General features: G+C 32.7%; 1 protein-coding gene across 1 annotated transcript; it reads right to left on the reverse strand.

Moving 5' to 3' along the window:
* Positions 1–2512: 2512 nt before the first annotated feature.
* LOC123684339 (lipase 3-like) lies at positions 2513–13117 on the reverse strand. The gene is made up of 7 exons (XM_045623563.1): positions 12958–13117; positions 9581–9903; positions 8936–9182; positions 6006–6164; positions 5850–5937; positions 2795–2937; positions 2513–2742 (listed from the first exon to the last, which is right to left on the reverse strand). The coding sequence occupies exons 1-7, from the start codon at positions 13084–13086 to the stop codon at positions 2593–2595; spliced, it is 1239 nt and encodes a 412-aa protein (XP_045479519.1). The 5' UTR covers positions 13087–13117; the 3' UTR covers positions 2513–2592.
* Positions 13118–13318: the final 201 nt, after the last annotated feature.

The following is a 13318-nucleotide window of genomic DNA, read 5'->3' on the forward strand; positions in this document are numbered from 1 at the left end:
CTTTGTTAGTTAGTATATTATAGTCACGGGAAATTGTAGGTGTAGTTTTGATTTAATCGATTTCACATTTTTTTGGGATACTAAATCCGAATCTGAGGTTTGCCACCAACATTTCGTGACGAAACATTGAAAAGAATGGTACAAATTCATTTTTTGGCGGTTTTTTTGCATATAACACGGAAAATTTAAATTTGAGTAATCTATTGTATAATACAGCGCTATTATATTTCCTCAATATATTCATTGAAATCAATATAAAGAAATGAACTAAATATCAGAAACAGATGATTGTATAATAGTTTAAATCCATCTGGATAGTAAGAAGAAATTATTGAGTAGAGGACATGCTATTGTTATTGAATTAAAGATTGGGAATGGAAAAATTGTATTTTTGTTAGAGACAGATGATACGCCAATTTTCAACCATCGTTTGAGCTAAAACAGTTATTGAAAAGAAAGTCTTAATGAAAGAAATTTATAGGAAACTTTATTTATTTCGGAATTGTATAGAAAGGTCATTCACGAAAAATGTATATTTTCTGAGTTATATGCAACAAAACTGCCAAAAAATTGAATGTTCTACTTTTTTTGCATTATTGTTCCCTCACGAAATTTAGGTGGCAAACCTCAGATTTGGATTCCGTACCCCAAAAAACAAATAAATAGAATAAACCAAAACTACCACAAAACTTTTCTGTGAAGAACATATATTGACTGGACTAATTAGTCGAATAAGACCTTTAAAATTGGTGGTACACACCTTATTTTGTTAGTTAGTAAAAATAATGAAAATATGAAGTTAAAGTGTTAAGTGGCACTTTAACACTTAAACTAACAAAAGACACAGCCACTTTTGCATCCAATTCCACGTTAACATTTAGAGTTTCTCAAAACAAACTTATCTGTGATCTTTTATAATATGTTAATTTAGAACATGATTGGACCTACCTTTAGTTAAAATTCTCCACAAATAAAAATAGTTTCCTATCAAACCTGGTAACAAGCCTAAACCAATTAGCAGATAATTTCTAAGTAAAAAGGTTTTCGTGAACCTTTTTCCATTGGCGGGAATGACATAAAATCTCGAGTAAAATTGTATCGCTTTCTTAAAAACAACTATTTTGTTCGCCATTTTCACACTCTCTCTTACTCTAGGTAATAGTTGGATAATAATGAAATGCGCCTTTAAAAAAAAGCGATGAATCATGTATATTTTTCTTTCGACCAATCATTGGCGATCAATCTTGTTTAAAGTATCATCTCAATTTATCATGTTCAGTGAGTTCCTTCCAGTTGGAAATAATTACTAGCATCAGTAACTCTCGGGATATTGACAAATTCGTTTTTAAACCAGAAAACACCCAGAAATTATTTTCTTGACCTTTACTTTCTTGACCTGGTTTTCTTTTAAAACTAGAGTCTCAACTCTCCTATAGATCGAATAAATATTAGAATATTTGATCGTATACTTGAATGAAATAGGTACAGAGGATTCATTTTTCTTGATTTTGAATACTAGTGACATATAACCTTTTGAAAAATACCTTTTTCTCCTCTACGGTCATATATTATGAGATTTGAGTCTACCATATGGTATATTATGGTAAATTCCATGGTTTCTGGAATTGTCCGAAATTCCAAAAAAGATCCAACTTTCTCTATAGTTTCCTTATTATTCAATTTTAACTTTGTTATTCGAGGCTAATAAAGATTCAACAAGTCACAGATCTTTCAAAATTAAAAATGGTGTAACTAACCTGTTTTATTTCATACAGGGTGTCCCAGAGTAGATCTGACAATCTGATAGGGCGGTTAGTAGTTACATACTAACAAATATGAAAACAAATTCCGCGCAACTTCTTTTATCGAAAACAATGGTGTTCATTTCTGTTCAATCTACTTCAATTCGCTTCATATATCAACTTTCTCAATTTTTCAATAAAAATCTAATCAATTTGAAAGTATTCCTTTTTTTATGAAAAATGGAATCTCAAAATATTTGAAGACGATTTTTTCGAGAAAGGTAAGGTGTAGAGTTTTTGATCAGGAATACATATTTTCAAATGTAATCTCAAGAATTTCAATTCCGTTTAAAATTTGTGAACATACCAGTGGCGTTCAAGTTGGAAACCTTTGTATCTACTTCATTGGATATGTTTGAAACGTGCAAACAAGTGTTCTGAGTTGTATTGAAATATCTTCAGCTACTTTCGAATTATTTCAAAATTACACTAGCAATTTTTCAAATGTTTCGAAATTTCCTTTTATTATCATCAGTATGATCTACACTATGAGTTTGTTACACTTACATTGGGACAATCTTTATCTACTACTTTTTCTCGTAAGTCTACCAAACTAAAAAATATGGGTCTCAAAATTTCAGAACATAATGTAAAGTCTGGATCTAGTTATTGATAGTAAAGTGACGTCATTTGCTGTTGTTTGAAAAATGGATTAAAACGAGTTTCGTTTAAGGATATAAAACATAGAGCTATACAGATTCAAAGACGTGTTTTGAAAACATATTTAATTCGAATAAATAGCAGTGCTTACATTATTTAACAATGTTCATTCAGGTGTTACCCTAACAAACTAATACTTCTTCAAGTCTTCGAACACTTCGTCATACACCAAAGTCTTAATATGATTACTCCATATAAAATTAACGTGATCAAAATCTTCCAATGGCACCAAACTTAATCTGATACAGTTGGGTAAGATCTTAGCCAAATGTTCAACATCCTATAAATTTATATAATTTTAAATTATTCGACAATAGTTTGTATTTGCTCACCTTGTACCCTGTTGCCTTGTCTTTACGTGCATAATGAAGAGCCACAGGTGTCACAACATTCGTCAAATTATATTCTGGGGGAATTGATTGGCCATACTTGACTTTGTTCATTGAAGATCCATAGTCATATTGTCTGAAGCGACCTTTAAAAATGAAACTCTCAATGATTACCTACTTAGTTCCATATATCATGACAGTACAATGAACTTAATGAATTTGGAAATTCATTATCAAAGAAATTGAAAGAAAATTAATTTCCACAAATATTTCAATATTAACAACAATTTACAATTTCGGCAACACTAATTTCTTCAGGTTATATAGACCGCATGAAGAAACGATGAACCAAAGGTTTTCGAAAAAATTCTTTAAAATTTTTTCAAAAATTTTTTTTCCAAACTTCTTTTTTGCAATTTATACAAGTTTCCGAACGTCGCAATCTATATGAAATAGCCAGATATTGGTTTACAAAAACGCATACTCGATGCTAATCCTAGGGCATTTTTTGGGCCATGTGCTGCACACAGCTGAAAATGATGCTGCTAAGGTTTCAAATGGAACAGTGGACTCTTTTGATATTATACAAGAACTATATATATATTTCTCTTCATCCACAAAAAGATTGGAATGTTATAAAAAAGCATGATCCTCAATTACATTCTACAATATATTTTTGAAAATAATCTAACTTCTTCTCTGCCGAATCTTAGTATTGCCTCAAGAATCCTTCTCACTTAACCTGTGTCTGTTGCTTCTGGTGAGAGATCATTCACTAAATTAGAAATAATTAGAAACTATTTGAAGTCTACCATGTCATAAGAAAGATTTTCTGGATTGGCAATCTTAGATATAGAGCAAGAGATGCTCGATAAAATTGATTGATTGATAATATAAAAGAATTTGCAGCAGTCAAATCTAAAAAAACATCCATTCAATTTCTGGATTGATCCTAATTAAATGTTTATGCCTTTATGAATGATTTATAGAAGCTTAAGCTTAAGTTTTGAAACACATTTCAAATGTATTATGTTACAACTAACACCATAAAGTTCTTGAGGCAATGAAGGTTGCTGATAGATTTTCAACCATTCTACACTAAATTCTCAACAAAACTTGAAAAAAAAAATCCGATTATCCAGCAGTGCTTTTCTCCACTTCCCCCCTTTAAGGGGCGCCAAAATATGTTCCGCACGCTGGCGCGTTGATGTCCCTTGCGGGGCCCTGATAACATTTCATAGTAGAGAACAGATACGTATTCACAATTTTTGCACATTACATATCCATCTTCACCATACTCTAAATATATTAAAATTTATATGGCAGGATATGTTGTATATTATTTGAAACAAAAAATTGTTTGCGAACAATGCTTGGATTGCTTAAAAAATGATGAACACAGTTTATTTTTCTATTCCTTCGTGAAAGTTTACTTCACCCTGATATTTCTCCAATTTTAGTAATAGAATTAGCCCCACCTACTGGTCACTTTTTTTCTAGCACGATAACAGCTCATAGCGTCTCCTTCTATTGTATCTCGGTGGACCTAACAAACATTGCAGGTACAGGGTGTCCCAAACTCGATTTTACTGAAAGCATCTTGAGAACTATTAGACTTGGGAAAAAAATCTTCAAAGATGACAGAAAGCAGAACACAGATTTTTTGATATGTTACAGGGAGTTCATAAAAAATGACCGTTTCAAATATTAGGCTATATCTAGGTTTCTAATCGAGATATTTGAAAAATTCTAAAACTTTTTTGTCAGTGATTTTTATGGTTCATATGATATCCATAACAGATCATAGAAATTAATATCGTTTTAGAGATGAAGAGTAAAAATGGTGTTTCTTAAATGGGACATCCTGTATTTTCCAACACACTTGTTTAGCCGCAGATTTTTCGAAAAGTATCTCGTTATCGGTTTTTCAAAAATATCATCGGTTTCAAAGATGAAACTGAAATTTAAATTGAAGAAATAATTTGAATGTTGAATGTATAATTAACTTAGAATGTTGTTTCTTTAATTTTCAGGTATGTTTTATAATGCATTAAATTGTGTTATTACATTGTATTTTCCATGATAAAATAAAATAAACTTTTATTTTCAGAGAAACACTTCTATTGGTTAGTCAGTAACAGTTTTTTGTTTTATAATGTTAATATCCCAAAAAAACTGTTACTGAATAAACAATAGAAGTGTTTCTCTGAAAATTAAAGTTTATTTTATTTTATCATGGAAAATACAATGTAATAACACAATTTAATGAATTATAACACATACCTGAAAATCAAAGAAACAACATTCTAAGTAAATTATTCAATCAACATTCAAATTATTTCTTCAATTTAAATTTCAATTATTTCTGTCAATTTGACATGACGATTTATTTATAGTCATTCATTCATTCCTCTCTTTAATGGGCTCACCATTTTTCGGTATGTACCCAGATCAAGTCTCGACACGTTTTTATTGCATACTACTCAATCTAGACAATTTTTGTTTTTGTGACAAACTAAGCACATACACAACCATCCATGCCCTTGCCGGGATTCGAACCCGGTACCTTAGCTTTAGCAGTCAGGAACCATCCTACTGCTGCCACCAAGGCAGGTTTTATTTATAGTATTTTTTCACATGTCAAAATTTGACATTTTGTTGGTTTCAACTAATAGCAATGCATTATTCTAGCCAATCATTCGGGATTATACTAATAACACTGCTTCCTCATCGATAATAACTTGTTTACATTGAAACGTCAAAATTTTACTTTGAATTTTCATCATTGACAACTTAACGTGCTTCGAGGTTTATTGAAAAATGAAAAATAAACACAAACCGATAAAGTACCATCCTCGGCGCCATCACCCAAGAGAATATTATTATTTTGACCATCCAAACAAACGAATTTAAATAAAATCACGAGTCCGTTAAGACGAGTGATTTTATCAATCGGTTTGTTTTCATATTGTTGCCAAATTAACAAGTTTTCGCGGAAAAGGAAAAATTATCGATAAAATTTGAAGTACTCATGTTATTTCCTTTGGTTATTGCTCACCTCCATTCTTGAAATGTTGCAGATAGTGAAATCCATCTTTTACTGAAAATCCTGCAGGCGTATTCGACAAATATACAGGAAGTAACGTCTGAAATGTAATGAAATTGAAACTTTCATCGAAGAGCCCTGGTCAATAAAGCCATCATAATTTCTTACCATATTGAACTCTGTTGGGGCATGTCCAAAACTTTGTTCGAAATACATTTCACATTCTTTAACACATACTGATCCTTCGTAGCAACAAGTTTTCACTATTGTCAGTATGGAATCAGAATGTGGCATGAGCTCGTGAATATCTAAAACTTTGGCAGTAACCTGAAAGAAATAAAGTAAATTTAGAAAATGGGGAAAGCTCTGACTTTGAGTTGGGAGCTTTTGAGCGATTGTCATTCATGCGTGTATTGCAACATTGGCAGCCACTATATACAGTTCAGTATATGAATGAATAAGCACCTGAAAAGCATGAATGAATAAGCACCTGAAAGCTCCTGACTTCACGTCAGTCCTTGCCTGTTTTTCTCTAAGGTTTTTTATTTTAATGACGCTAGAAGCACGAAATTTTTCAAGAAGATTGACCTGATTATTCTATACATTTTGTCCTATTACCATAGGTCCGATTCGTTTTCTTCAAATAATTTATTTTCAGATTTTAATTGAAAGTCGTTTTACTTAAGAAAATAGAAGTTGATGATAACTAGAATTTGTTTGGATGATTACAACAATAACATGCACAAAATAATAGATTTATTTTGTTTGCCATTTGATCTTGTTTCGTTAAGGACGGTATCAACAACAATCATTATGAATATATATAGTGTGGTTCAATGAAAACTTGTCACTTAGATTTTCTTCAAAATGTAAATGTGGAAAATTTTTTATTCGAGGGGGAACAACTTTTCCGGTCTTCGCATCTAAACCAGGTGATCTAATAGGATGGTATCAACAACAATAATAATGAATATACAGTTCGGTCCAACGAGAACTTAACACCTTGATTTTCCGTAATTTTCCAGAAAGAAAATGAGAAAAATCACTCGGACCCGTCAATTTCTGATTCGAGGGGGAACAACTTTTCCGCTCTTCGCATCCCCGTAACTGCAACCCCCTTATGAGGGTAAGTACATCTCCTTGATTTTAAATAGGAATGAGTCGTTTAATGGTCTTATGCATTGTCCAATACTTTCCCGAGGGCTGGATAATTAGCGTTCACCAAGGGATCTAAACAAATTTGGACAGTGAGATTACCGGGTATAAAAAGGCCGATTATGTGATTTCCATAAATACCCGCCCAAACATTTGATTTTTGAGGGCACTAAGTATGCGACTCACGAGATAATCTTGGATTTTCATTTGACGAATTCCGACGGTAGGCCGGTTGACAATGCCGTTAAGGTAAAATGAACACTGGTTCGAAAAAAGTTTTGATTACCGGCGATCGGGATCATACTCATTCAGTTGCAGACCCAATCGAATCTATCGAAGTATGGAACTTATGTTGTTTCAGGATTCTCCTGATTGTTGTGTCAGAAACACCAGTTACATGGGGCAATTTCCTAGTGCTTAAGGTCGGATCCATTGTTACATGACCTAAGGCTCTTTCATGCACCTTCTTTTTGTTTCCGACTGAACCAGTAGCGTCAAATTTGACAACCAGGCTCATAACGAAAGCAACGGACACATTTTCCCCAGGATGTCGTTCCTTAAATAAAGCCACTGTTCTCGCGCAGTATTGGTATTTAAAAAAAACTAATTTTATAATTTCCACCCTTTCTTCTATGGAATACACCATTTTAATTCAACTACAAATTTACAATCGCTTTGACACAGTTACGTTGTAACGTTGCTAAAAATTCACCCCTCTTCTTCAAAATCCTCAAAATCAAGAGGTTTTACTCACCCCCGTTAAAGAGTTGAAGTTACGGGGGTGAAAAGAGGGGAAATATTTTTCCCCATCGAATCAAAAATTGACAGGTCCGAGCAATGTTCCACATTTTCATTTTAAAGTCGGAAAATCGAGGTGTTAAGTGTTCCTTGGACGACCCTGTATATGACGATTTCAGCAACTTTTTTAATATAAACATATGTGGGTGGGATTTTAAACAATGATTTGATACCAGTTGATGTTATAAATGCAAATGATCGTTTAAATCAAGATTTGTATAAAAATTTTTCAGAGCACGGCATTTTGATTTCATCAGGTATTGCTGATTCGTATTCTACGGCAAAAAATACTAGTTTTGTACGAATAATTATTCACGAATCGTCACAGAGGGCTCTGTTTTCGAGTTCGAATTTTCCGTCTGAATGACCTTGACGTAAACCAATTCCATTAATCGTTCACGTGAAATTCGTACGTTTTCTGCTGTTTGTTTTTAGTACCTACATGTACCGTCAATTTGATCATTTGAAAATGACGAATTTTTTTTTGGTTCAAAATACTTTCCATTAATTAATAAGGATTTATCGAATCAATTGAAAAAAGATTATTCAAAATGTAGTAGAAATCTCCGTCAAGCCGTCTATCTTTATGCGCAGAACGTTTTGCATTGTTTCAACAAATAGTTGGACAAAAATTTCGTGTAAATGATTAATGAAATGAATACATCTGTTCTGTACCAGTTGAAATAGTCTGTTACAATAAATTTTTTGTGTAGTTATAATTGTTTTATATTTTGTTCGAATTGTATTATGGTTATTCAAAAACTATTACGTAAACTTAGCCTCTGAAATCACCAGATTTTGCTGCTTTTAAAACGGGAATGAATCAATAAATAAATAATTAAAAATAAAATTTAGATCGTTAAGACTTCAACTCTAATTAAAACTCGATTTTAAGGGTTTCCATTTTAAATTCAAAGTTGACTCGACTTTTTTGAATCGTTCAAGAAAAAATTTTGTGAATTCTCTTAAACCACTGAGGGAATTCTAGTAATTCTACTCAACCTTAAAATTTTCAAGTCGCTTCCTTTCGAAATTTGATGCGTTGAAGGCCAAACTAACAAAAGGCCGGTCAAAATAAAATTTTACCATAAATTCGTCATCCTTACAACTTGAGACCCCAAAATTCGGGCATAAAAGACACTCACCTTCAATCCTGCTAGGAAGTCTGCCATAAGTCTTTTTGACGGGTCTATATTATTCTGCATGAATACTACAGGCGCTAAAGCAGTCATCAACTTTATTTTCTGGTTGTATTCAGGTAGGGATGAAGCCATGACGAAAAAAGCAGTAGTTCCTCTAGAGTGTCCAAAATAATAGAGTTGCGATTGACCTGTATGGCTTAAAATGTAATCGATTGTTGCAGGTAGATCGTATATTCCAGAGTCGTGCCAGCTTCAAGATAAGAAACAATAAATAGGACTTTTCGATTAATTATATACAGGGTGGTCCACGGTCGATGGAACCCTGATCTTTTACAGAGAACAGAGGTACAATTTTATTAAAAATTTGTTTTGTTAGGTAGGTCTCTCTGTTCTATCGATCCAAAATATTTTCAGTAAACTAAACTAAGTCAACTGATCACCAAACTGTCCGAAAAGTTTTTGTAGTGCAAAATCTCATATTTCTAACGACATCTAGTGGAACCTGATCCTGATCGGACACAACGCGAAATACAGATAACTAAAGGCATTTATTGGAAAGAATAATGAATTTCTTTTCAATACACCTAATACATAATTATATAGTCAATATGTCATTTTTCACAATTCTCTTCCAACAATAATACTAACCTGAAATCCCAAAATTTGTCTTTATCTGTATCTGGATCTAAAGAAATATGTCTTCGAGAATGGGTATTTCCCCTTAAATTTATCAACCAGACATCGTAACCCTTTTCAGCTAATAGGAAACCAAGACTGTGTTCAGGTTCGTTATTCAAGAAATCTATGGATTGACTCATCAATCCATGTACTAGAAGTGCTACCGGCTTGTCGACTTCTTCGCTTTTATTGTTAATTCCATGTGGTACCCTGTGTAACGCCAAGATGTAACCATCTTCAGTTACAACGGTATGTCCTTCAAATGGATAACCATGACGTTTCAGCAATTGGGACTGAAAAAATTGAGAACCATTACAATTCTAACTTACTTTCAAAATTAAGATAATAACAATGATTAGTTTAGAGGGAACACCACCACGTGACATTCTTGTGATCTGTCAATATTTTCCCGGAGGAGGAGAGACAAAGATAATCTGCTAGGTCTAGAACGATTGAATGTTCAGTAGATTTTAGGAATATTACAATTATTGCAACTTTCGTCGGAAGGAAGTACTGAACTAGTCTTTTTGAAAATTTAACAAAATTAGAGTTTTGCCTCTTTTGTGATGATTTTTTGTAGAATTTTTTTACGAATATTTTTAAAATACATCAGTGCTTTGTAGCGATACCATATCATCAATAATTTTGCGAAAAACGAAAAGTTACCAAAATCATTTTTTTTTCATTCGCAAATTAAAAATATTGAAATACTATAATGTAGAATCTATAAATAGGTGATTTGTAATAAGAAATACATATGTCTAATAATTTCGTTTCGAACTGAGAAGTCACATCGTGGTGTTCCCTCTTAACAATGAGGTAGCACAATAATACCATAGTACCTATACATATGGTAATACTCAACAACAGCAAGTATTTTATCTAGCAAAATCAATAACACTAATTCGAACTGAAAATGCATGGATCAGTTTTTCAGCAACCAATAACAACTGTTTAGATTTTTTTTAAACCCAACCAAAATATCAGTTGAGACTTTTTATAAAATGAATTTGGTAAAAATGACGTGAAGTTAGTAGCATTTGCGCGCTTGGTCAAATTCATATTCACGTAGATTTTTGCATCAATCAAGGCCATAGATATGGGTGGGGTAATTACCTACCCCCAAGACTCCCAAAATATCAAATTTCAGAATTCTCGCATGGAATGAAATTTAGTTATCCAAACATCGAATTTTACTTTCTTTCTGTGTAGTACGGAAGTCACAAACTACTCCACACAGTTAGAAATTGCGTTTTTTCATTAAAAGTTCTTCCCGATAACTCTTAAAGTTTTCATTGTACAGGGTTTCCTTGAATAACTCCCTCCCTCTTTTTACATGTAGAACCGACTGAAATAATAAAAAAATATAGGTTCTAATTTGAAAATTTGTTCAGGTTGTCGTTGTCCAAGTTCATGATCTTCTGATCAAACACCCTTTAAATTTTTGGTCCAAACCGAAACCACTCTTATAATACTACATATTTGCAGAATCAAAAATGAAAAAAGTTGGTTCGAAAAAAGTTATTCAAGAAAGGGAGCTATATTTGATCCTTAAAAAATTCAACAGATTCAAGAATTAAACGAGGATGTTCCAAATCGCCAGGACCGGCGCTATTGGTGAAACAGGTGGAGCGACCATTTCAGGCTTCTTGAGGTGCGGCAATTCGGCCCAGTTTGATGGCCACCTTTTCATATTTCATCCTTGATTCTTAAAAACAACATAAGGTTGTTTTTAAGGTTTGACAACATTCCCTGCAATTCCTACGATTTTGCATTCGTAACTATCCAAATGTTTTCAGCGGAACACGTGTTTGTGTAATCTCAATTATTTTTATGTTTACTCTATAATATGTGTATTTCGATATTTTTGACTTATGTATACAGAGTAGCCACCTTTTTAATGGAATTGTATTGGTAACTTTTTAAACCATAAGAGTTAGAAGGTCGGTCAAATGGAGAAAAAGTTGCGTTCATAGAAGCATTGTCAAGCAGTTCAAACAAATCAAGATTATCAGGGCCGGTAATTGAGAAATTATAAGAAAAGGTGACTAAAGGTAAATGTAATACAGATTCGACCTGCAGAAATTTGGATAAGGGTCAAAATTACCTGAAAAACTTTGGATGACATTGTATGATATATCGTTGAATTCAGCATTAAAGGTTATTTAGAAAAGTGTCATAGAATATGCAGGTCCGTATTGATAAAAATGAGGTTGAGGGTGGCCCAGAGAGTACAAAACGTTGGATACGAAATCTGATTACGTCAAATTGAGGATAATTTACTGTCGAATAAAAAATTCCTATAACATTTTCTGATAATATTTGAAATAAAGTGGGAAAAAAAGAAGAATCAAAATGACAGAATTTCCTTTTCTTATGATATTCTCTGATAATCTTGATTTGTTTGAACTGCTTGACAATGCTTCTATGAATGCAACTCCATTTGACCGACCTTCTAACTCTTATGGTTTAAAAGTTACCAATACAATCCCATTAAAATAATGGCCACTCTGTATATGTTTGTTCTGTTTTGCTATTTTATTCAAAAACCTTGGAAACAATTGGTGTGATATTATATTTCAAAACATTTCAATATTCTTCATTCCCTAGAATTTAGGTGAATCTTCATAGGAACGAGAAAGTTCTGTATTATCATCGGAGTAGGTGCTGTTTTTTTTAGGGGGATGGTGCTCATGAGGGAGATTATGATGTTATTGATGCTTTTTCAGCAACGGCGCCGAAAAATTCTTTGCTTCAGGCGCCAAAATTTCTCGCGACGGCCTTACAGATGGTCGTTTGTAATTTTGTGAAAAACTTGACAACACCTTGCAATTTTTTAATAATATCGTATTTTCTGACGAAGCCACTTGTTGGCTGAATGGGACAATTATGACAAGGCAGATGTGCCAATCAGGATATTTGGTATCAACAAGATTGGGCTTCTCAATCCTCCATTTGGAATGAACGTCGATCAATATATTGACGCCACATTCACTGAATAGGAACATATTGAGTGGTCACCGCGTTCCCGAGACTTGACCCCCTTAGTCGGTTAGTAGTACCGTTTAATAAATCAGCAAAAAAATTAAGGTAGTCATTTAGAAAAAATATGTTGTAATAATGAAGCCCTGATTAAATTTTTTTGTACCATAAGGTATTTAATTAAAATTAAAATTGACCTTTCCGAGCGTTGTTTTTGAAAACATTCAATAAAGGAGTTTTTTTTATTACTCACGTAAATCCACACACTGTATATTGGCATACCTATATAAACTCTGAGATGTCGAAATGTTACATAAAAAATTATGCCTGGAACAAGTGCGCGAAATAAAGTACACAGTACTTACTATATTCAATCCAACATCTGGGTGAAACTGATGTTCACTCAATTGATTTAAGGGTATTGATGAACAATTACTTAGTAAAAAAATTAAGAGATAGCATATTACACTAAAATAATCAATTGCTGAGCACATATTCTGGCACTTTTACTTTGTTTAATATTTATTGATATCCGGTAGGTAGGAATATATATAATAAGATGAAATCTATTATAATGATATCGAAACCTTTTTCATTTGAAAGTTTCACAATATTTTCATTCGAATCATCAAAACAATTCAGTAGTGAATAAATTGATTGATCCTCGTGATAAAATTGGTGATATCATTAAGTACCAAGATCATAATCAGACGGTTCACCTATATA

Source organism: Harmonia axyridis, chromosome 7, assembly GCF_914767665.1.
Source record: "Harmonia axyridis chromosome 7, icHarAxyr1.1, whole genome shotgun sequence".
Classification (NCBI taxonomy): Eukaryota; Metazoa; Arthropoda; class Insecta; order Coleoptera; family Coccinellidae; genus Harmonia; species Harmonia axyridis.